Here is a 26,246-nt window from a genome sequence, read left to right as displayed (position 1 = left end):
ACACAAATCTTTAAAGTACTGGATGCCTTAAACCTTTTATACCATTCATTTAAAAATGTTTAATAGTAGAGTAACAACGTTGCTTATGAAGATTAAGCAAGTTTTGCACTTAGCAGTAATTCAATGGGAAAAAAGGTTACTAACCTTCTGTAACTGTTGCTTTTGTGAGATGTATTGCACATGTCCATTCCATGTGTGTGCACGCCCTGAGCACACTCACTGGAAGTTTTCCCTCAGTGGTACCCACCAGGGCAGCTTGAATGCCCTCTGGTGCCATGCACATATAGCACCATTATAAAGTGCCCAGCCAACTCTGCACCCTCTCAGTTTGTTCTTTCTGGAAAATGCCAATGCAGAAGGGCAGGAGGGTGGGTCATGGAATGGACATGTGCAATGTATGTTGAAGAGCAACAGTTATAGGTTAGTAACTGTTTTTTCTTCTTTGAGTGATTGCACATGTGCATTCCACTCTAGGTGACTCCAAAGCAGTTGAATAGGTGGAGGGATCAGAATTCATGGACATACTAACTGCAGGACAGCTCGACCAAATTTGGCATCATCCCTGGACTCCTGAGTGATGGTATAATGGGAGGAGAATATGTGCACCGATGACCAGGTCACTACTTTGCAAATATCCTGAGTAGGGATCTGTGACTGGAATGCTGTTGCTGATGCTTGCAACTGTGTGGAATGAGCAGTCAGGTAAGCTAGTGGCAGAACACCTGCCTGGTCATAACAATTATGAATGTATGAAGTGATCCAGGATGAAACTGTCTGTGAAGAGACTGGGAGACTCTTCATCATATTAGATACAGCTACAAACAGTTGGGTAAATTATTGGAACAGTTTAGTCCTTTCTATGTAGAAAGTGACATAGAGCATCTAACATCCAATGAGTGAAGATATGGTTCCTCCCTATTTACATGTGGCTTCGGGTAGAAGACGGTAGGTAGGTAGATTGCCTGATTGCTATGAAATTGCTAAACACTTTTGGGAGGAAACTGGATGAGGACATAAATGCACCTTATCTTTAAAGAAGACTGTGTACAGAGGTTCTGATGTGAGGACATGGAGATCCGAGACCTTTCTGGCCGAAGTGATGGTCACTAAGAAAACCACTTTCCAGGAGAGGTATAATAAACAGCAAGTTGCCCAAGATTCAAACTGTGGTCCCATAAGCTTTGATAGATCAAGTTCAGGTCCCAGGGAAGAACAAGCTCTCTTACTTGATGGTATAACCTTTGTAGGCCCTTGAGGAATCAACCAGACATGTCATTTGAAAACATGGACCGGTTATCCACCCAATAGTGGAAAGCCGATTTTGCTGCAAGGTGAATCTTGACAGAGGAAATAGCTAAGCCTTGCTGCTTCAGGTATAATAGATACTCAAGAATTTCTTGTAAGGATGACTGTGTGGGTGAATCCCTGCATTGGGATGCCCAGACAGAGAACCGCTTCCACTTTGAAAAGTAAGTATCCCTGGTGGAGCTCTTTCTACTACCTAATAGGACCTGATGAACTTGCTGTGGGCAAGCCTGCTCTCTGGGATTTAGCCATGGAGCTTTCAGGCTGTTAGGTGAAAGGAGCTCAGGTTCAGATGGAGCAGCCGATTGTTGTCCTTAGAGATCAGGTCCAGGTGTAACGGAAGCGGAATGGGGTCATCACTGAGAGGCCTAGCAGAGTGGAGAATCAGTGTTGATGGGGCTATGCTGGGGCTATCAGAAGAACTCAGACCTGGTCCTGGGTCATCTTTAGCAGTACTCTGTGCATGAGCGGGATAGAGGGAAAAGCATAATAAAGGCGTCCTGTCCATGATATCAAAAAGGCGTCCATGATAAAATTTGGACTGTGACCTCACTGGGAGCAGAACTGGTGACACTTTCTGTTGTACCAGGTTGCAAACTGATCTATCTGAGGAGTCCTCCACTGCTGGAAAATGTCTCTCGCTACGTCTTGGTGAAAGGACCAGTCGTGGTGACTGGAGAAAGTCCTGCTGAGGTGATGTGTCAGGTCTTTTTGCGTTCCCAGAAGGTACAAGGCCACAAGACTGATTGATGGGCTGTGCAAAATTCCCATAGCTGAATCGCTTCCTGACATAGGAGGGAAGAGCAAGCTCCTCGTCTGTTGAGATAAAACATGGCTGCAGTGCTGTCCATAAGAACAAACAAATTTCTGCCCATAACGTGTGGCAGGAAGGCCTGACAGGCCAGGTAAACTGCTCTGAGCTCCCTGGCACTGATGTGGAATGAAAGTTCCTCCGGAGATGAAAGGCCGTATAAAGGGAACACCTGTACAAACAAACAGTGAACAGATCCAACCACCAATTGAGGGAGATGAGGACCCACTGAAGTACTACGAGTACGAAGTCCATATGGTAGCGGTCTGGTGACTAGCCAGTGGTCTAGATAAGGTTAGACCTGCACCCCTAACCTCCTCAGAAAGGCTATCACTGCTGCCAGACATTTTGTAAACATCCGTGTAGCTGCAGATAGGCCGAATGGGAGGGTTCATTACAAATCTGAGGAACCTAATGACATATTGGTATATTGATATATGTAAAAAGGCATCTCTTTAATCGAGGGCAGCATACCAGTCCCTGGGATCTAGGAAGGGGCTAATGGATGTCAGGGATGGTCTAGATAATACTTAGTCCTGCCTTGAGTGCAGGAGACTGGACTAGAAGACTTCTGCAGGTCCCTTCTAGTCCTACAATTCTATGAGTCTATGATCTATTTAAATATGAGAAAAAGAAGACCACAGAGAACTTGCCAAAGCAAGGATGGCAGTTCCAGTGACCATCACAGGTGGTAAGAAGGAACTGAAAGGGCATGGGGCTGGCTGGGCACTTTATATCAGCACTATAAGCATGCAGCACCAGAGGATGCTTGAGCCACCCCAACAGGTACCACTGAGGGAAACATTTCCAGCAACTGTGCTTAGGGCACGTACACTCCTAGGGTGGAACGCACATGTGCAATCACTCAAAGAAGAACTTGACATTTTTATCATTAATATATGAAAAATTGGCAAATAAACTACATTAAGCCAAAAATAAGTTAAGCAGCAGGCACCTGTAAGAAAATTTAATTATTATAAAAGTAAAAAAATTTGAACATTATATAAAATATGCATTTGTTACTAAACACGAAGAATGCTAGCATTCCAGTTTTGCAATATGCAGATTTTACTAACAGAGACGACATGCACTTTACCAGGATGTTATGCATTCATGAGCATTAGCCACCAAAATCAAGCAAACATTTATTTCCATTTTGTAATGCGCTGTTTTAAACTAAAGCATTCTTTAGGCCTCCTTTGAAAAAAGAATCATCCTAAACTAAGAAAAAGCATGGATTCTACACACTAGAGGTCAAAATTAATGCAGTCCTTATTTGATGTAATACATAAATTAATATGAGCCAGAAGAGTCCACAGGAAAAATCAGCAACATTATTTCAGCATTACTGAAAACCCTTGTTTTTTAGAAACAGTTGTAATTAGAAAAACAAAAGTAAAAACAAATAAAAATACTATCATAAACCAATCCTGGAAGGTAGACATCTATTCTAATTTTCTAGAAAGCACAAGCTATGATAAACATATGTTCTAATAACTAAAGCTAATTAGAAAATTAGACATGGGTGCCAAATGAAAGTCAGATTTCAAATACCCAAAGTTTGGGAGTAATGGGTCCAAGATTCTACATCTATTTTATCACTAATAAAAGATTAAGAATGAAATGAGTAATAAGCAGGAAGTTGCCAAACTGACAGAGGTATGAAATAAAAAATGCATTCAAATGTTGAACTAGATGAGAGGCCTCAGAATGAGACAAGTTTTCAAAATAAAATTCTTAATTTATATATAGGAATTATGAATGTACAAACAGACAATTGCATATCCTTTCTGCATATAAAATGTAGGTATTTAGTTTTACAAAGATATTCTTAACGTTTAGTTATTGTAAGGTAAATTCTGACTAAAAAAAATAAGAGCATCTAACTATTGGTGAATTAAGCAGAACATTTAAAAAACAACAAAACTTAAAATAACCTTAAAAAGTCTACCTTTTCCTTGTATTCAAATAGCAAGCCGTGTCTCCTGTGCCCCAAACTACATCTGATGTGATTTTTTTTTTTAACTGTAAATTATTAGTAAAACTGGAGCTATCATTTATTGAAATCAGTAGTTCCCTTTTAGGGAAGATAGCATCTAAAAAGGGGTATTTTAGGGGTTGATTTTTCCCCCCTCTAAAATAATCAATTTAGTTTAAAGCAAATATTTTAGTTAAAATAACATTTTTCAAGAGTTTTATTGTAAAGGCAACTTTAAGCATATACATGATCTTGTTTTCAATTAGTTTTTTTAAAGTGAAACCGGCAGTTGGATTATGCATTTGTACTTTTAAGACAAATTTGAATTCAGATAAAAGCAAACCTGCACTAAGACTTCCTGAGGGTTTATTTGTAGTTCCAAATCCAAATGATGGTGCGCCTGTGGCAGTGCTTCCAAAAGCAGAGCTACTTCCAAATCCTAGTGGAAGAGTAGTAAAGACATGCAACAACATAAAAAGCTGGTAACACAGAACACTGCAATTTAAAATGTATAGTTTTCAGACAATAATTTAAAAGCATATTTAATCCTAAGAATTATTTTTAGTAAATCTGTTTCACTACTCAAAGTGTCCTGCTCTAAATGCAGCACTAAATGAATTCTGCAAAAAACAACCCCTCCACCCTGCCCCAAGCAATCCTCAAACAGAAAAGTGTCTGAGAATCATAGAAAACTATTAGAAGTTTTATTTAAAAATCAGATACTGAATGGTAAGCATTGAGCTATAAACAATTACTGCAATTAAATGGAAATGTCTGTAGTCATAGTCACATTATTCTATTAAATACAAAAAGAGGATGAGTTCAATGACATCATGTCACTCCACCACCAATAGGTTATAAACCTAAGCAAATTCTGACTTAAATTACATGAATAGGCTTGGAATTCTAGCTCCAGTAACCACAGGACTTGTCTACATGATAAAAAGATTGCCCCACTTTAACTAAAGGTGTTATTTAAAACCAAATTTACTTAAATGGGTGCCAAAGGCTGCATGGACACCTTTAATTTGGTTTAAACCCTGCTTCTTTCAATTCAGCTTAAATCGATTAGGGATCAGTTTAAGCTAAATCAAAATAAGCCACACTTTAATTGCAACTTCCTTGTGTAGACAAGACTTTAGATGAAATGAAAAGTATGAGGTAAAAATCTCCAATAATTAAGATAATAAAGTATCTGGCACTCTTAGAGGTAGAAATCACTGTAACAGGAAAACAAATACATGAAATTAGTTTGGTCACCTGGCTCTGATAACCTTATAACTACTAAGTTCGTATGAAATAGGATTTCATACGAACTACTCAAATACATCCCCGCAGAAAAAGGGCAGTCATCTTTTACTCTATAGTTCTGTAATCTCAAGGAACAATTTGATTTAGTAGTTCTGAGATGTTTATATTTTGAGACTAGACCATTCAAAATTTGCTTAGAATGTAAGATTTTTTAAAATACTGTTTACTATTAACATATACAAGGAAAAGTAAGCACACATTTGATGTTTGAGGAAGAGGCTATGGGATAGGAAAAATTAAAAATACATTCAGTAGCTTTAACTGATTCTTTTTAAGAGAGAACAGTGTTCAAACTTGTTAAATGATACCCTTATTTTCAAGCTTTAGTTAAAAAGCTATGAAAAATATTCACATTTTTAGCAGAACTGTAAAATCTACTAGTCTTAATTTACAAATATGAATTTTTAGGTTTATAATTGTAGTAATTCAGGACATGTAAGGTTCCAAAGTATTTATTCTGTAGACAAGAGGACTTTGCCTTTGTATCAGAGAAATCTCTCTATTTTACAGGTGAACAAATGCCACATATTGTATGAGTGTAAGGTTGCTCGGTGAAGTAACATTTCCCATTTTTTGCCCAATCCGATTATAAATGGATTATCAGATAGGTGTTAGTACCATTAGTACAGGAATGTTGTTTTAATTAATGAAGGAGCAGGCATCTACACTCCAAGAATACTAACTATACATGCAACTGTTAAGACTGTAACTTGTGAATATGACCAGTAAGAAATTTTGCAAGCGAAGAATATAATTTGGAGAATGTGCGTCTAATAACTGATTATGATTACACTACTTGATTTAAGTATTTAATTTTCTGAATCCTTGAAGTATTCACTTTATCTATTTGTTTCCAGGAGCCCCATTTCTGGATGTTTTTTCTCTCTCTCCCCCCTGCTGTACTAAGTTCTCTTTGTTAAATTACCCTTCACCATGTGTCAAGTCCGTATGTTGCAGAATAAATTACAAACTCAAACAAAAGGAGTTAAGGATTTTACAAGATAATATACAATTATGGCAAAAAGTTATCAAAAAATTGCCTTCTTAAGCAAAGGGCTACTAAAGAAAGCTTAAAAATTAAGGCTTCAAGATCTAACCAGTAGTTAGCTCTTATTTACTCGCTAGAACAAGTTTGTGTAACTTGCATCAGCAACATTTCTAAAAGAGTATCTGAACAAACTGTAGTTTACAACGTCTTTGAGGGAGGGACCAGGCCTTCCCTTTGTGTTTGTACAGCATGTAACATGCTATAGGGTTACTCAAAACAAGTATATACTTCTTTTAGTCCACCCATGAAGATTAGTAATTTTTCCTGTTATCGGTACACACAAAATCTACTTCCATAGATAGTCAAATTTACAATTTGGCTGATGAGGACCATTCTGGAATTTATAAATAATGTAACTAATTCCAAAAGATAAGTAAAGTAGTTAATCTTTAAAATGATGAGTCATTTAACATGATCTCAAACTACTGTAAATACACTGCACCACACAACATTAATAGCAAGTGAATTTTAATATCTATATAGTTCTGTGAAGTTTACATGTTGACACTTTTCAGTTCACCTGTTAATAATAATCCTATGTTTCAAGTGAGAAAGCAATAGTCATTAAATTTTAAATTATCTTTTTTACCTCACTACCTGCTCTTTAAGGCACTGCTCCTCTCCTGAAGGTTCTCCTACCTACTCCCTCCAGTCAGTCAAAAAATATTTAATTTAAACAAAAGAGAATTTTCCTCTTTTTCAGAAGTCGTGAGGTTGAATAGCTTGACAAAAAGGATTTTGGATCTCAGCATTAAAAGGCAAACATTTTACAGAACTGGATTCTGTACTGGAAAGCTATGTAGCAGAACATAATTATGCTTTGACAAACAGGTTCCCTGAACAAGTGCAAATTAGATAGTTTTTCAGTACAGTTTCTTATTAAATCCTTGAACTGATAAACAAGGTGAAATGTGTTCTAAGAGTTAGAACTCAATTGTACACAGGAGAAATTTCTTAATTAGGTTAACATAAATTCTTCTGGCTGCTGTTTCAAATCCAAATAAAATGTGATTGTCTTTAAGACTGTGGGTACCTACTTTTAAAGCCTTTAGTAAACTATAAATAAATTCAAGTCCTAGTTACAAAGTAATTGGTACTTTCCTGGTTTCAAAAATGCAACGCCGACATGCTTATCTTATGCCCATCTCTCTTGCATCTTTGGGTTCACTAAAAATGTCAACACTAGATTTAACCTTTGTGGTTTATCTTACTCTTGCTCTACAATGCAGATGACTTTTTCCCTCCAAGTGCCTTACTTTTGCCAAACTGAAGATTTACTTCTGAAACAGATCATCCTCTTAGTGAAGTTTAAAGTTTGTAATAAATTCAGATGTATTGTATAATAATTCAATGAAACATTAGAAAAGTTAAAGTGTACCTCCAAGGTTTGAAGAACCTAAGCCACTTGATTGCAAGCCAGTGCCAATACCTGAGCCGAATGGCGTTCCAAAACTAACTCCCAGAGATGGCTGTGGCCCTGGTATAAAAAAAAAATGAAAACAAACTTGCCTTACTCTTTCATGATAAAGAGATCCTTTATGTAATTATTTGATAAAAGTGAACATTATTGCTTTTAACAAATTCCATTAAAATCCCCAAAACTTTACCTCTTCAAAATTCTTCCCCAAACTGCCTCTATGTCCACCTGGTAAATCTAAGAAAATACTGAACACAATGTAAGGTGAAACTACTTAAAACTAGCTAGTTACAATATATAGTGAAGTATTTTTATTACAAATTCAGTCTAACCTTATAAACCTATTTTAATAATTTATTAAAATCTTTTAAGAACTACACTTAAATGTGACACTACTTTGACACACATTCTGTTGAAAGCAGAAGGAGAATCTTTTTAAAAATCTAACTTTAATAGTTAGTATCAAGTTCCAATTAAAAGAAGAGAACTGACACTAACACGACTAAAAACCATCGTGTTACCAATAGCCAATATATTTAATAACTAGAAACCTTCAAAGCTACTCATGAGTATTTTTCCATATTTAAACAAACATTAAGTAGATAAAAAACAAGACAATGACTTTATTTTATTAAATTTATTGTTCATTTTAAAGCAAGTCAATTACACAACATGACAATTCAAACTTTTTCCACACAAAATAATAACTGAGTTCTGTTAAGCTTTGCTACATTACACCATTCCAACCACCTGTTTAAATAAACATTTACAAAGGCACAATTTTATGTACCTTAACTAATTAGATACATTCAAAATTTCAAATTCAGAAGTTTGTCCCATCATTTAAAAATTTTTAGAGAAGCAATTACCCTGCACGTTCACACTAAAATGCAGGGTTGTCAGAAACCCATTTTCAGTCTGCCAAGCTTAAATTTATAGCCTTAGTTTGTTTTTCTTGTGGAGAATAGAATCACCTTGCTAGCCCCTCCTGTTACTAACACATTACAAAAATCTAAAAGTCATTAACGCTGATAAATAATTTATGAAAATGATTCAACAGTTTTCACAGTACAATCTTCATATTCCTGTCTTTTTCAAACACAGTCAGTGCATTAGTTAGAAAGTTGAAGGGGTTGTCAAGATAAAATACAGTGCCTACCTCTTAACCCAAGTGAAGTACATTCTTATAATTTAAAAAGGCAATAATGTAAGCCATATGGTCACAGGCATACATAGCACAGAATGCAATGTACATGGTAATGTTTTTGCCAACAATGTTGGAACAAGTAAGATCTTGTAGTCCTTTTATTTTTTTGTTATCTTTTGGTTCTTATTCAGAATTTTTGCCTTACTTGTTAAAGTTTCTATAACCAGCAATTTTCATCTAAAGCGATTTAAAATAAAAAAAGCTAGTGGTAGTATTTTGAATACAAATTATTTGGTTCTTGAGATTGAGAAAGTCAAATTGAGAATCAACTAGTGTTTGAATTAAGTAGAAGGCACTGTATTTATTAAGTGGTAACAATTTTGCAAGAAACACAACAAAGCCCTTAAATGATCCAATGCAGAATGAGGTCTGCCTACTCAAAGTAGTGTTAAACTAAAATTTATACGGGCAACTAAAGCTGTGAATTTGCAGTCTGCGATTAAGTAGCTATTTGGGAAGTCAAGTTCTATCATTGTTCCAAGTAAGTAGTATGCACTGTATTTCATACCAGCTAAGGCCCTTAAAGTATTTTTCTACAATAAAAGTGATGGATTAATCTCAAACTAATTTGTTTTCATCCAGTTTATTTTAAATATTGAAATATCTACCTAGCAGCTCCTTTAGAAATGTTGTCAGTACAAAGGAAATTTAAAAAAACAAACAAACAAAAAAACCCCCATGTCAGTTAGACCGCTAAAACTAAAAAAAACAAACAGAAAAATGTGTCCAGTTCCTTCTCATTTAGAGAGTGCATCAATTTTCTACCTTAATAGGAGGCACTGTTGGTGGAAGACCTTAGAATAGAATGAAGACACCAGAGTCCTCCAAGACATGCTTGTTTTTTAAATGTAACATGCTTTTTAGATCAGTAAAACAGTATTATTTTAAAACACCTATATTCAAGTTATATAAAACAGGATTTCATTCCAAAAGCTGACAAGCTTTTCATTGAACAGGCCTGTGATATATTTGTTCATTTTGTACCATAAAATTCTGAAGGCATTGTCATAATTTATAAACCTCTTAGGTAAACATACATAATTTTCAATAGCAAAAGACTAGTGATAAAGATCCTCCATGCCAAAAGTACCAACAAACATTGTCACCTTTGGCTATTATAAGTTATGAAACAAATCCTTAAAACAATAATTTTAACAATATTTTAAAACCTGCTTTTTTTTTGCCCTGTAGAGCATTTTTAGTTTAATAAATAAAGACTCACTACTAAGAACCCAGTTAGACAATAGGTCAACAAGATTCCCTACCAAAGTGATACCATAGTTTAAATTTATGTGACATTTTACAGAGTTCATCACATCATTGGTTCAAACACAAGACCAAGTTTAGTGTCACAATTCAAATTTCATTCTGAGAGTAACACACTGAAATTTTACCTATGTCAAGGTCAAATTATACAATAAAGTTCTAAGTGCTGTAAAGATTTTATTAAAGTATCCCATTCTCACTTAAATTTCATGTTGAGAAGTCAAAACATAGCTAATATCTTAATCATGCTTTGACTTTAGTTCCCCCCCCCCAGCTAAATCAAGAATAATTAAATGTTTTGGGGGGGGATGAAGGAAAGTATTCCTTTGGTTAAGCGAACTTAGCCTTACCAGCAGAATGTCAGATTGGTTCCATCCTATTGCATGTAAGGCTGTAATGACACTAGGCTTTTTATTTTCCCTTAGTGTTTCTCACAATTTCTACTGCCACCAGTAGCACTAAGAGTAGACTGCCCCCTGGCATTTTAACTACCATGTTGTTAAAGACTGCTCATTGCAGGTCTAAACGAGAGGGTAGTAAAAGCGCTTGCTGCTGATATAACTAGCACAACCAGCATTCCACCAACAGTAATGCTGCACTAAGAGTAACTGTGAAATTAAGAGAAAAGTTTAGTGCAGACATGGCTAAAGCATAGTTTTATTAGCGCTAAACCCTTGAGTTCCAAATGTGAACTAAAAATAAATTACGGTCTCTGCCTTCCTTCAGAGAAAGATGAATAGCTTGCTAAATCTAAATTAACTTTAAGGAATAGCCTTATACCATGTAAACATCAAATATATTTTCAGACACAAGAACAAAAGTCCTTACTCTTGACATTTAGAGTACTGTGTTACTTTTTTTTTTAGCCAAACTTTAAAAGCCCAGATTAATTTTCTTGTTTTAGAAAAGTCTGTGAAGAGATCGAGGGGAAGAACAGTAGATTAGGTATCTCTCTCTCACACACATACAGTCAAACACTTGTCCTGACCTTCTCTCATCCCTTAGATTCCTGCTCTTTTGGGCCCTGATCTTGCAAATATTTAAGCGAATGTTTTAAGTCTTTGCAAGATTAGAACTTTATTGCAGTAGAAAGCCAAATGGCATCTTTTCCTCTGCTAAACAGACAGTGGTCCAAACATCTATTCACCTCAGTTGCTTACAGCCAAATCCTCTATAGTGTGTTTTATGGGGAGACTAAATGAGTGCATTTGGTAATAGTCTGACTCCATTAGTGGTAACCTAATGTCACTGCCACCTATTCTTTTTTGGTGGCATACATGATAAAGGTTGATTGCCTGAGTCCATCTGCATCAGAGACCATGATCACATCTATAGTTGGCATACTTGTTGGCACTTCTGAGATACCCAACAAAATATGAGCTGAGACTTTATTACTAACTGCAAAAACGTTATTGAGGGTACCTCAAGATATAAACTGCCTTGTCCTATGGAGGTTGGAATAGCCCAACTTTTCAATTCTCTCACCCATACTGCTGAAAGGACATTCATACTGAAAAAGTTCTAACAATGACATTACTTTACTGATGTGATAGCTCAACTGGTAGTTCTTTTGTCTCTGGAGCCAAGAAAGGAACTTCAAACCCCTCACCAGAGGTAATGAGGACACATGATTAGGACATCTTAAGTAGTGTGACAATCAATCCTATAATGACTAATGAAAGGATCTTAAAAGACAAGAAAAAGGTGAGTGGAGAGGTGCAGTTTTTGGTAGCTATTAGGGCTACACAATCCACACATCCCTCTATATAAAAAAAACATGAGAGAACTGGAAGTCATTTCAGATTGTTACATGCTTTAAAAAAGTTTACCGTATATGTCAATGCATCTAGAGAATAATTCCACAATTTTTAGTTATAGCCACCAGTAGAAACACTCTTAGTGGATTACAGTCGAGATTTAAATATAATGTATATTTATCATTATTTCCCTTTTGTTGTGATCTATGTATTCTGGTTTGCATGTAATTCGACCTGGTTCCTCACTCTTCATAGGGGCCAGGGCTGGAAGTATATAGAGCTTTCTACCTACATAGATAAGGGAGGGAGTGCCTCATTACTTGAGAGCAATCCCTACAGATGATTTTTGAATGACTCTCTGGCAAAGCCATATATTCCTTTGGTTGGCCAGGTGCCAGCACTGAAGGCATTGTGGGCAAAGAAAGCAAATGTGGAGTGCAGAGAAGGGGTAAAGATGGTGAGGTGATTAGCACATCTAGGATAAAGAACATTTCAGGAGGAAATCAAATGGTAAAATAAAGGTATACCCCAAATTTGCAAACTGGGTGTCTGAAGTTCAGCTCCTAAAACTGTGTTCAGGCTGCTTAACAGAAGCGCATGTGTTTTTTTTTCAAAGGACTGTGCATCTGCCATTAACATGGTTGGATTTTTCCAAGGGTGACAATGTGAGATGCACAGTCCCTTTGAAAAAAAATCAGGCCACTTCTATCAAGATGCCTATCTTCAGGCACCCAGCTTTGAAAATTTTGGTTAATATGACTAGGAGTGCATTTTGACAATGTCAACTAAGACAGCTTAAGTGGCTTCCTTTCCTGTCCAGTCACCTCACCTCACATGTACATTGGGCCAAAACACACACCCTTGATGTGTTTCACACACACTTTTTCATTCTTGTTCAGTCACAACAGCAAATGACCTGTTAGCAACTGTTTCAGTACCATCTTTCCAAAGAAATTAGAAAAACAAGAAACAATGGGCCAAGCATTCTTTCCCTCTACTCTACATACTTAAGCTCCACTATCCTCTGTTTTGTAGCATGATTCAATTTACAATTTCAAAGTGCTATATAAAAAAATGCATCATTCATTTTACATAAGAAAAATGTAATATGCATTTGGATTCAATCCTCCCTCCCCCCCAATTTGAAAATCGTTTACTATACAATCATACAATTTTGGAAAGATGCTATATTACTCATATTCAGAGATGTCATTTAAGAATGAAGACTCACATTCCAAGGGGTAATTAGAGGAATACAGTAAATATCACTAATACAAATAAATTCACAAGATTAAATATCTATCTGGTATATAATTATTGCTAAGTCTACCCTGCATTTTTTATTAGCTATGTATTGATAACTTACAATTTTTTTATTTTTAAGCTAACACAAAGGAAGACCTTATATAAAAATGTACACAAATTGACTATTGTTGTAACACTAGTAATCTATAACTTGAATGCATTCAGACCTGTAGCAGGCTGTTGCTGCTGAGAAAGTGTGGCAGCCATGGCAACGGCTGCTGCATTTGGTATGTTGCTGAAAGGGGTTGGTCCCGTAATAACACGTGGGGCACTCTGCCATTTCTTAGCTTCTGCTCGTCTTGCCTCAAACACATCCATAGCATCTCCCAGAAAGGTTTTCCTGTAGCCAAGGTATTGGTCTTTGAGCATCTGAAAGAGAAGGAGAGGGAAGTCATTTTAGTTCAGTACATCTGAGGTAAGAACTGAATAGTTTAGTCATGGGGCAAGTTAACAGTTAAATACATTTTAATATAATTAAAGAAACATTTGTCATATTAGTTTAGGGGTGTTAAACTCATGATTTGGAGAGGATTGAATTAATTTTCTGTTTATGACTACATGTTACCACCAATCTGGAGCTAATCACAGATGTCAACTAAAAGACTTTCCACAAAGATCAAGGCCAAATCCTCAACTGGTATAAATCCATATAGTTGCACTTGATTTACATCAGGGCAGGATTTGGTCCCAAGTAGAATATAATCTTTATGTAGTAACATAACTTATTTAATATCTTATTTTGGCATTCAGTATCACTGAGTGGGAAAACATGCTGAACTTCAGAACCCTTATTGCTGCCCTTTGCTTTCTTTGTTTTTTAACCCTTCTTACTTATTTTTTCCTTCTTTCTGTACTGAAGGAAATACAGCATCTCCCATTTCCCAGTCCTCTTGGGATTCACTCCCATCCCTACCCCATTTCATCTGCTCAAGCAATCAATAAAGCCTTGCATGGATACAAAAAGGTGTATCCATGATCCACAAAAATGGTATGCGGGTATCCACATCAGATATCCACGGATTTGCAGGACTCTAAATAGCTCCACAGGTCACTTTGCAGCAGTGATGCAGGGTGGTGTCAAGCCCCCGCAACTGCCCCTCGTCCCCAGTCCCACTTCTCCCCAGAGACCTCCTGCCTTGCCGCCCATTCTGCCCCTGCCGTACCTCCTTCCCCGCTCTGGGCAGTAAGGCTACAATTCTGGGTCCTTCTATGCAGTGCCGCCCTCCCCTAAGCTGCACCCTCTAATGCATGCAGCCATTGCCACCTGCTTGTTTAAAGAACAACCCCACCCTCAAAATGGTGCTTGGCTCACTCCCAATAGGGAATTGTAGTCTACCACCTCCTTCCAAGCCAGCTGGGGACAACTCCTCCCAGAATGCCTAGCACACTGTTGCGTGATTCAGAGAACTGAGCTAGAGCCTGCAGGCTGGGTGACAGCAGCTCTGTTCGGGTGAGCGTGTGCTGCAGACAGGGCCGCTCAGAGGATTCAGGAGTCCTGGGGCAAAGCAAAAAAAAAATGCAATACTATATTCTCGTGGGGGCCCCTGCGGGGCCCGGGGCAAATTGCCCCACTTGCCCCACCCCCACGGGCGGCCCTGGGAAAAATAAACCTTCCGCATCTTGGCACAAACCAAGTTTTGAGAAAACTTTTTTACAAGGTCTCACTGGCTCTCAGCATCAGCTAGTGCCAAAAGGCACTAAAGCTCATTAAAAGGGTTGGACAAATATTTTCCGTCAAAACTTTTTTTGGATCGAAAACTAGGGTTTTTTAAAAAGCAGGAAAAAAAAAAAACCACAGACAATGTCTGCTTTCCTTCAAAATTTGTTGTGGTTTTTTTAATTGAAAAGCTGAAATTAGTTTGCCAAAACCTGAATATGGTTTGGGGTTTCAGAAGTGTGTGGCCAAATATTTGCTGCTTGCTGTGTTTGATTGTTTAAAGAAACAATAAAAAAAATTCTGCTTAAAAAAAAAATCCAAAACTTTTGAACCACCTCAGCTTGTGACCAAACGCCTGAGACCATCCAGTCAGAGATTTTTCCAAGTTTCTGATACTCTGCTGGCTTCCTTGACTCATATCTGTCTCCATAACTTTGGGTTCATTTAGGTTAGAACATCAGAACAGCCATACGGGGTCAAACCAGAGGTCCATCCAGTCCAGCATCCTGTCTAACGACAACGGCCAATGCCAAGTGCCCCAGGGGGAGTGAACCTAACAGGTAATGATCAAGTGATCTCTCTCCTGCCAACCATCTTCACCTTCTGACAAACAGAGGCTAGGGACACCATTCCTTACCTATCCTGGCTAATAGCCATTAATGACTTAACTTCCATGCATTTATCTGTTTCCTAGAGACTGGCTCCCTGGGGTCCCTCACAAACTGGAGATGGTTACTGTGGGTTTGTCTTTAGTATAGCTTATGTACATACTCCACGAACTGAGCATTTGAGCTTGTTCCAGAATCTGGGGTGAGCCTATGTTGTGAAAACGGAAATGCTCAAAATAGCACATGCATATGAATGGACACAGAGTGCTAAAATTAAATTAACCCAGAGGTTCTCAAAATGGGGGTCGGGACCCCTCAGGGGGTCACGAGGTTATTACTGGGAGTCGCGAGCTGTCAGCCTTCACCTCAAACCCCGCTTTGCCTCCAGCATTTATAATAGTGTTAAATATAAATTAAAAACACTTTTTTATATAAGGGGGGGGTCGCACTCAGAGGTTTGCTATGTGAAAGGGGTCACCAGGACAAAAGTTTGAGAACCACTGAATTAACCCCTCTGAAGCCTCAGGGGATGGGGGGGTCTCCCTTGGTAGGGTTGGGAAGGAGCTAGGTGGTGTCGGATGTTGCTCTTCTCATTTGATCCCTCCCCCAGTGGCTAATTTTAAATGAAGCTACCCTCCCCTGACATGAATCTCCCTATGGCACTGAAATTACATGTAGACTATAATTTGGCATTTGAGAAGTGAAAGGGATGGTAGCCCTAATGGAAAAGCTAACAGCTTGGCTCTTCTGCAAGCCTCAAACTGCTGAATGAGCTTTAGGGTAGGGAAGGCTGTGCCTCCCAAACAGCCTGGCCCTGCCCCCTATCCAACCCCCACCCACTTCCTGTCCCCCAACTGCCCGCCCCCCCTCAGAATCTCCAACCCATCCTGCTCCTTGTTGCCTCACCTCCCCCAGAGACTCCACCCCCCCCCCACCACCCCGGGACCCCACCCCTGCTCCCTGTCCCCTGACTGCCCCAACCCCTATCTACCCCCCTGCTGAGTCCTGACAGACCCCTGGAACACCCACAATCCAACCACCCCCTTCCCCGTCCGCTGACCGGCCCCCCAACCTCTGCCCCCTCCCTGTGCCCTGACTGTCCCTGGGACTCCCTGCCCCCTATCCAACCCCCACCCAATTCCTGTCCCCCAACTGCCCGCCCCCCTCAGAATCCCTGGACCCATCCTGCTCCTTGTCCCCTCACCTCCCCCAGAGACCCTCCCCAACCACCACCCCGGGACCCCACCCCTGCTCCCTGACTGCCCGGCTGAGTCCTGACAGACCCCCGGAACACCCACGATCTAACCCCCTCCCCGTTCCCTGTCCGCCCCTCCCCAACCTCTGCCCCCTCCCTGTCCCTGGGACTCCCTGCCCCTCATCCAACCCCCCAGCCCCATCCCCAGCCTCTTACCCCCAGCTTCCCACACACCCAGCGCCTCAGCGCATCACATTCAGGAGCATCCCTGAACATCAGCACAGCATGGCTCTGGTGGGGCCTGAGCCCCTTCCCGCTCAGAGCTGCATGGTAAGGGGAGAAGCCGCTCAGCATAAAGCTCGCAGCCCCACCCCCTTACCACACGGCTCTGAGCAGAGAGGAGCTCAGGCCCTGCGGAAGCCATGCTGCAGCGCTGTTCAGTGACGCTCCTGGATGCGCTGAGGCTCCGGGAGAGGGGCGGCAGGCGGGGTCGGGCTGAGGCAGGAGCCTTAGCCGTTCTCGTGGGGGCCCCTGCGGAGCCCGGAGCAAATTGCCCCACTTGCCCCCCCGGGCAGCCCTGGCTGCAGAGCCCTGTGTGGATACGAAATTTGTATCCACAACCGTGCTGTGATCTGAAAAAATGGTCTGCAGATATCTGCATCTGTGGATACAAAGCGGATATCCGCAGATTTGCAGGGCTCTAGTGATCAGCAATTAAACTGCTGGTCTCTCCCTCATGGACTAGAGAAAAATGGCTCCTGATCAGACCAGCTTCTGCCCTTTTAAATCTTTTAGCCCCTCCTTTATCATATGACATTCCTGCCAGCTTCCCCACATGAGCACAAACCCTTGCCACCTGATTTCATTGCCATGGCATCATCTCCCTTGACACAGGAGTTCCCCTGGGTATGAGGAGCTAGCCTATTGATGAAGAGCACTTCAGCAGAACGACTATTTTGTTATGCTTTTACCACCGGCCTCTGGAATCTCAACCCAACATGCAGGCAAACAGATCACAGAGTAGGTAAAAGGCTGCACACTCAAAATGAAATTTACAGCCTGGCACGAGTTCAAAATTTCATAGAGAATTCATAAATTGCACAGATATAGCCCCAATCGCAACAAGGATATGTGAAATTTGAGGAATTTACACAATGTGAGAATTGTCTTACTACAGTCTTCTCTACTGATCTAAAAAAATCTTTTTGTGGGTATGAATGAGAATAGGCCATATTGCATATTTTATTTTTTTGGTGTGCAGAGGCTGTACTAAAGAAGCCACAATCTCAACCAGCAATGAACCCAGAATGCTGTTTTCAACACAACACTCAAGGGCTATTTTGCAAAATTACTTTATAACTGGAAAGCTGTATCTTCCCCTGATTCTGCTCATATTCAAATGATTAACTCATTTGTGCTTGAATTGTCAAAAAAAAAAACCAAACACACACTCATTGGCCAAACAGCAAGTATAGAAAATGTCCGCTCACAAAATTTCAGAAAGTTACGAGCAATTGAAAAGACAGTGGAATAAATGGAAAATATTATGTAACCTTAAATACAGCAGTCACCGCTCCTGCCACTTTTATAACAAATAGTTTAAGCCAGCCTATCTCACTGCTTGAACCAGATATGTTCCAGCTCTCACATTAGAGAATGAACTTTTTATTTGCAGCATCACTTTAAAAAAGCTTAAATGAATAGTTTAAATCAACTCTGTTTAAAAAACAGAAAGGAGAAGTGTTACAGAAATGTTGATTATGAAATACATATGAAAATATTATTCTTGAAGTATAACCTACCTTTACATTTTCATGTATTGATTGAAGTTGTGCAGCTAGAGCTACAAATGTTTGATAAATTTTCTGCATAGCCATAGACAAATCTGTAAAACATGTACATCAACAAATAAATTCATAATCTTACTGCAATATTGAGACAAATTAATTAATTTAGTATTTATACTGCAACAAGGGTAAAACAACCAGCTCTATGATGCAACTTGCTGCAAACCTAGGAAGAAAAAAATAAAAAGCACTATATTTCCTGTAAAACAAACAAAAGGAGCTGTGGGAGAGTAAAGTAATATTTTCTATTTAAAGAGGAGTCTGGACTTATTAACAAGTGAACAATGGACAAAATTATATTTGGGAATGATATTCACAAAATTTTGCCTATTTGTCCTCTTACTTGAATTCCACCTGCCCAAATTTTAGCTCTATTGGGCCAGTATGTCTTGTCAATACTAATAAAAGATGCATCAAAATGAGCCAAATTTTCTTGTATTTGTGAATGCTTATTTAAAACCCAAAATTTCATGACTCTGAATATTCAAAGTTCACTAAAAAGTTAACCATCCATGATGTAGCCACAGAGGAGGCCCTCAATGCTGTGTGTAGTTCCAAAACATGACTAGATATAACCACTGGACCAACGTTAATCTAGCTCTGTCCATAGGGGCACAGTAAGCCAAAAAGGTCAAATAAGTAGGATAGCTGTGTTTTTGCACAATATTTCAGATGCAGGTCTCTTCCTAAACATAACTGAAATGCTTTCAGTTTATCCACCTGGTGCTAGTCCCAAGATAGAATTAAAGCAGGAATTCAGGCCCCAGGCTTCCTGTCAAAGTTGTCTGAGCTGGTGCTTAAGTTCCTAAAACTTACTGTATTGGGTGACTTCAACATCCATATGAACAATAATTTCTGAAAGTTAACTAAAGAACCCTGATAGTTAAAGAGTAAAATAACTAATATGCATTTCCTACACACACAATATTTAAGAATTTATGTAAAAACATTAAAGTTGAACTTTTTACCTTGTGGAGTTATATGTGAATTGTTTGCTTGAGTGGCAAGATGATTTTCCAGTTCTTCAATTTGCTGTCTGTAGTGCTGCAGCTGTACTTCAAACTGTTCAACCAAGATCCTGAAGTAGCTAGAATAGAAGAATCAGATCACACTGGTTGAATTTCCCTCCTTTGCAACTTCATTTTTACTATTTAGGTCTACACCAACTGCAGGATTTATCAATATAATTTTAAGCAGTGGTCAGTATTCCAGTAAGCATATTTTATATTACTCTTCTTCCAATGCTAGAAAATGTGTGTTGCCTCTGCCTGAAAGTGATGTATGAATCTGTTAAGATTGATTTTTTTCTGTTACTTTTGTTCAGTAAAACATGCAGTACATGCAATAAGGCATAGAACAAAAAAACAAAAAAAACAAAAACACAAAAAACCCCCACATATTAGCATAAAACAGAAGTGTATACAGTTCACATTTTAAAGGGAGACAAAGAGTACTAAATAAAGATGGTTTCCTCTCCACTGCTGGCCAATGTAGGGGATAGGATGCCATGTTTGAATCCTCTGATGCTGGGTCAATTTGTGATTTTAATTCAGGGGTAGGCAACCTATGGCATGGGTGCCGAAGGCAGCATGCAAGCTGATTTTCAGTGGCACTCACACAGCCCGGGTCCTGGCCACTGGTCCAGAGGGCTCTGAATTTTAATTTAATTTTAAATGAAGTTTCTTAAACATTTTAAAAACCTTATTTACTTTACATTCAACAATATTTTAGTTATATATTATAGACTTAAAGAAAGATCTTGTAAAAATGTTAAAATGTATTACTGGCATGCAAAAACTTAAATTAGAGTGAATAAATGAAGATTTGGCACACCACTTCTGAAAGGTTGCCAACCCGTTTTAATTATTTAATGTGTAGTGTTTTTATAGGTATACTTAAATATTATCAGATGCCTCTATCAAAGGAGTAATAGATTACACATTGCAATGTACAAATCTATTTATAAGACAGACAGTAAGGTATTTTTGATGGTAAATACAAGTTTTTGTAAGATACAGTAACTTACTCTGCTGGGGCTGAATTTTCATGTTGAAGACCAGGAGGAGTTTTCTGTGTTCTTAATGCTATTTCTGCATTCTTCAGTTCCTAAATAAGCAAATGAAGTGAATAAAACAAAGGACTACATGCTATAGTTCTATAAGAAAGATGAATTCTGAAGGAAAAAAAAATCGAACGCTACTACTTCTTCACAGAGGGCTCTTTCCTTGGATGTGTTTTTGGCATGCAGTGTTTAATTAACGTTAAACCTTCAGGCACGGATGTGTAAATCTGCTAAATGAGATATTTTCAAAACTTGGAATGTCAGGGACTGGGGTTGCCAAAGACACACACATTAAGATGGACAGGACTTTAACACAACACATAGCAATGCTGAAGAGGGAACAATTGGTTTCACTTTCCTGAAAGGGGATTCAGTTTTCAAAAGTTTAGGAAATGCTGTACTATACTATCACAATTAAACTTTAATTTCCACTTCATCTAAAATAATTTGAGATTTGTTCCTAGACTTCAATAGAGAAGATTAGGGGAATGGGAGGAAATAGCACACCTAAAAAGAAGAAACAGGAGAACAGATTACCCGATTGTCTATTTTTAAAAGAGCACAGCCAATAGTTTACAATTTATTTATAACTTTTCCACTAAAATCCTTCCTGACGGACTTCCCAGAGTATTATCATCACAGGATACACACTTCTGTGATTTGACCGTAGTACCTTCTAATAACTGTAGTAATAAGAATTTCTCGTTATTTAGTTCTGGACTTGATTATTCTTAGCTGTTTTGACTAATCAAAATCTGAAAACACATCCCCTGTGGAAGCAGAAGAAAAAAACTGTATTCACTGTATTCTTCTATGGGAACATACCACTGAACTTTTAGAAACCACTATTATTTTATATTTGAAGAAAGTACTTTATTACAAGACATAGGACTAGCATCATTTTCATTTTAGAGTACAAATCACACGTAGACTGGTTTCATAAGAACACCCATACTGCATCAGACCACTGGTGCATCTAGCGCAATATCCAGTCTTCAAACAGTGGCCAATACCAGATGCTCCAGAGGGAATGAACAAGCCAGGACAATTACTGAGTGATCCATCCCGCCATCCTCTAAGTCGCCGCTTCTGGCACTTAGAGGCTTAAGGACACCCAGAGTATGGGGTTGAGTCCCTGACCATCTTGGCTACTAGTCATTGATGGACATATCCTACAGGAAAGTATACACCATATTTTTCCGTGTATAAGACTATACTTTTTCCTAAAATCGTTAGACTAAAAATTGAGGGTCGTCTTATACACGGAAGTAAGCCCCTATCCACCCCCCCAACCCCCAAACTCCCCTGCCCTCTCTCCAACACCCCCTCCCTACCCCCTTACCGCGCTTCCTGGACATGGCTGGCGGCGCTACAGTCTAGCCGCGGCTGGAGCTGGGAGCCCGGGACGCGGGGCAGGGCAGGAGTCGCGCAGCCGGAGGATGTGGCGGGAGCCGGGTGGCCAGAGCCACGCAGCCAGAGCTGGAGCCGGGCAGCCGGGGCTGCCGCCGCGCCTGAACCCGCACTGCCGGAGCCCGGCCGCGTGGCAAAAGAGCAGGAGCCGGGCGGCTGGAGCCATGGGGCCAGGCAGTGTCCGGAGCCGGGCATCCGGGTAGGTGGGGTCGCGGCCGCCGCAGTGCCCGGACGCGCACTACCGGAGGCGGGGCCGGAGCCGGGGCCGCGGGGCTGGAGCCGCTGGGGAGGGACGCGGCAGGAGCCGGGCAGGGCCAGGGCCGGAGACCAGCCGGGGCGCCGGGCCCTCCTCGTTCCCTCTACCCCTACCTCGGCGTCCTCTTCCTGGGCCTGAGTGGCAAAGTCAGGGGGGACACCTGCAGCACCGCCGGAGCAGCAAACCAAAAACAAAAAAAATGGCTGTGCTGCCCTAGGATTGGGTGGAATGCCACCCCATAGAATATGCCGCCCCAAGCACCAGCTTGCTCAGCTGGTGCCTGGAGCTGGCCCTGCCAATCACTAACCTCCAATCAGGAGGGAAACTGGTAGCTTGTCTCTGCAAACAGGCTTCCTCCAATCAGGAGCCTTATGTAACTGATGTCAGCTGATGCTGAACAAACCAATTGGAACACATCCCGTTGGAGGTGGAGAGCGCGTAGGCAGTGCGCAGATGCGACAGGGACCGGTATTGTCGGAGCGTTCTGAGCCCATAAAGATGTCGGAAAATAAAAAAATAAATAAGCGAATGTCTTACTCTACAAAATTCAAACTGAATGTAATCAGTTATGCAGAAGAGCATGGAAATAGAGCTGCAGAGACACAGTTTGGACCTCCTCCCACTGAGTGTATGATCAGACAGTGGAGAAAACAGGAAGAACAACTCCTTAAGATGCCAAAAAAGAAGAAGGCCTTAAGAGGAAAACCAGCAAAATGGCCAAACTTGGAGCAGAGGCTTAAGACTTGGATTATGGAGCAGTGCCAGAGTGGCTTATGTGTGTCAACCAAGCTTATTCAATATCAGGCAAGAATGTTTGCAAGCAAAATGAAGATTGTTGATTTTACAGGAAAGGCAAAATGGTGCTTCAATTTCATGAGGAGAGAAGGGTTGGCCATGAGAGCACGAACAAAGTTAGCACAGAAAATGCCATTAGTTTATGAAGATAAAATCCAACAGTTTCACTCCTATATCATACAACTTCGGAAAAAATATGATTTTGAACCAAGTCAGATTGCAAACATGGATGAGGTGCCTCTCAATTTTGATGTGCCTTCCAACAGAACTGTTGATGTGAAAGGAATCAAAACAGTGGCAATCAAAACAAGTGGCCATGAAAAGACACACTATACTGCTGTGCTTTCATGCTGTGCAGATGGTACTAAACTGCCTCCTATGCTTATTTTTAAGAGGAAAACATATCCTAAAGAGACCATACCACCTGGCATTATTGTGCAAGTTCATGAGAAGGGATGGATGAATGAAGACATTATGGCCATTTGGTTTGCAAAGGTTTGGTCCAGAAGACCTGGAGGGCTCTTAAAGAAGCCAGCTCTACTTGTCTTTGATCAGTTCCGAGCACATTTAACAGAAAAGACAAAAAGGGTTGCATCGGATTTGCGAACACAGCTAGCAGTTATTCCTGGTGGATTTACAGGTCAGCTACAGCCACTAGATGTTTCAATCAACAAGCCATTTAAAGCCCTGATGAGAGAAGAATGGAGTAGATGGATTCAAAAAGCAGGTGGTAACTTGACACCGACAGGAAGAGTGAAAAAACCAACCATTACTGAGGTTAGCAATTGGGTTCTAAACTCATGGTATGGCGTCAAACAAAAGGTGATTGTGAAGTCCTTCAAGAAATGTGGAATCGGCAATGCCATGGACGGAACTGAGGATGATCTCATATATATATATATATAGACAGTGACTCAGTAGACAGCAGTATGCAATAGAAGTTGAAGAAACTGATATGTTCGAAACTAATAGTGATGAAGAAGAAGCAGTGATGCAATAGAGGATGAATAAAGTGATTTGCTCAAAGCTAAGTGTGATGCATAATATCATAGTACTGGTATGTAAATGTTGCCTAATTACTAAATAAAAATGTGTTCTATGTTTAAAATATTGATTTCTGAATTTTGGGTTAGAAAAGTGGGGGGCGTCTTATACATGGGGGCGTCTTATACATGGAAAAATACGGGTAATTCTTTTTTGAACATAGTCATACTTTTGGCCTTTAAACATCCTATGGCAACAAGTTTCCCAGGTTGACTGCAATGTGTGAAGAAGTATTTTCCTTTTGTTTTAAAACTGTCGCCTATTAATTTCATTGGGTGACCCCAGGATATTCTTGTGTTATGTGAAGGGGTAACTAACACATCGCTATTCACTTTCTCCACACCTTTCACAATTTTACAGACTTTTTCATATCCCCCTCCATGATCATCTCTTTTCCAAGATGAACAGTCCCAGTCTTTTTAATCTCTCATATGGAAGCAGTTCCATATCCCTAATAATTTTTGTTGCCTCTCTCTGTACTTTTTCCAGTTCTAAACTATCTTTTTTGAGATGAGGCAACCAGAACTGCTATGAGTGTACCGTGGATTTATATAGTGGCATTATGATATTTTCTGTCTTATTATCTGTCCCTTTCCTAATGGTTCCTAACATTGTTTGCTTTTTTGACTGCTGCTGCATATTGAGCAGATGTTTTCAGAGAACTATCCAGCATGACTCCAACATATCTTTCTTGAGTGGAAATAACTAATTTAGATCCTATCATTTCATATGTGGAGTTGCGATTTTCCCACAAATGTACATTACTTTGCATTTATCCACACTGAATTTCATCTGCCATTTTGTTGCTCCATCACCCAGTTTTCTGAAATCCCTTTGCAAGTCTTCACAGTCTGCTTTGAACTTAATTATCTTGAGTAATTTTGTATCATCTGCAAATTTTGCCGCCTCATTGTTTACCTCTTTTTTTCAAATAATTTATGAATATATTGAACAGCATCTGTCTCAGTACAGATCCTGGGGGGACTACTCTGCTATTAATCTCTCTCCAATTTAAAATTGATAATTTATTCCTAGCCTTTGTTTCCTGCCTTTTAACCACTTAGTGATCCATGAGACAATCTTCCCTCTGATCCCATGACCGCTTACTTTACTTAAGAGCATTTTGTGAGGGACCTTGTTAAATGCTTCCTGAAAGTTCTAGCAAATATATCCAGTGCATCACCCTTGTCCACATATTTGCCGACACCCTCAAAAATCTTTAATAGATTGGCCAGGCATCATCTCCCTTTACAAAAGGCATACTGACTCCTTCACAACATACTGTGTTCATCTATGCAACTGATAATTCTGTTCTAGTTTCAACCAATTTGCCAGATACAGGCCAATAAGCTTAATTTCAGTAACTGCCAGCATTTCCTCTTTTTTAAATTGGCATTACATTAGCTATCCTACAGTCATCTGGTACAGAGGCTGATTTAAGTGATAGATTACATACCATAGTTAGTAGTAGCAAAGCAAGCAAAATCCTGAAGAGTGTAGTGGAAAATAAAGTGCTACAGTTCCTTTACCTCTGAATTTAAGGAAGCGATTTAGAGGCTAGCAGCATTTACCTTGCCACAGTCCTCCCAAGTGAAGACTTAGACTGACAAGCATCCCACTTAAAGTTAGCTACATACCAAGTGCATGTTGTATAGAACAATGTACAATTGCAAGACAAAGTGAAATCTATCTAAACATTTGTGTTTATTTCATTGCTTTCTTACAACCTAGAACCTTCAGTGACTGAAAAGAATAGATACTAGTATGCTGGGATTGAACAGACCACAAACTAGTCTGACAGCAAGGAAGTTATTTCTAGCTCTCACAACTGCTAACAAACAGAAGATAAGGTATTCTTGTTTCATTCCAGATTGATTTGAAAATGCCACATTTATTAAAGTCTAATGTTTACAGTGATAATTAGATTTTATGAAATGTCAAACATGAAAGAAAATGCAGATTCAATT

General features: G+C 39.5%; 1 protein-coding gene across 3 annotated transcripts in view; it reads right to left on the bottom strand.

The window, feature by feature from the left end:
* Positions 1–26,246, bottom strand: part of LOC123356967 (nucleoporin p58/p45-like) — a 59,106-nt gene that overhangs the window by 11,403 nt on the left and 21,457 nt on the right. For all 3 annotated transcript variants that reach the window (XM_045000224.1, XM_045000225.1, XM_045000223.1), the window contains exons 10-15: positions 20,739–20,818; positions 19,681–19,799; positions 18,668–18,750; positions 13,573–13,774; positions 7,832–7,930; positions 4,438–4,533 (exon numbers count right to left, since the gene is read on the bottom strand). In XM_045000224.1, coding sequence (XP_044856159.1) covers positions 4,438–4,533; positions 7,832–7,930; positions 13,573–13,774; positions 18,668–18,750; positions 19,681–19,799; positions 20,739–20,818 — 679 coding nt within the window. The remainder of the gene's footprint in view (positions 1–4,437; positions 4,534–7,831; positions 7,931–13,572; positions 13,775–18,667; positions 18,751–19,680; positions 19,800–20,738; positions 20,819–26,246) is intronic.

Source organism: Mauremys mutica, unplaced genomic scaffold, assembly GCF_020497125.1.
Source record: "Mauremys mutica isolate MM-2020 ecotype Southern unplaced genomic scaffold, ASM2049712v1 000102F_np12_subseq_7507455:7611277_obj, whole genome shotgun sequence".
Taxonomy (NCBI): Eukaryota; Metazoa; Chordata; order Testudines; family Geoemydidae; genus Mauremys; species Mauremys mutica.
Note: the sequence above shows the minus strand (reverse complement) of the source record. Positions and strands in the feature narration are given on the sequence as shown.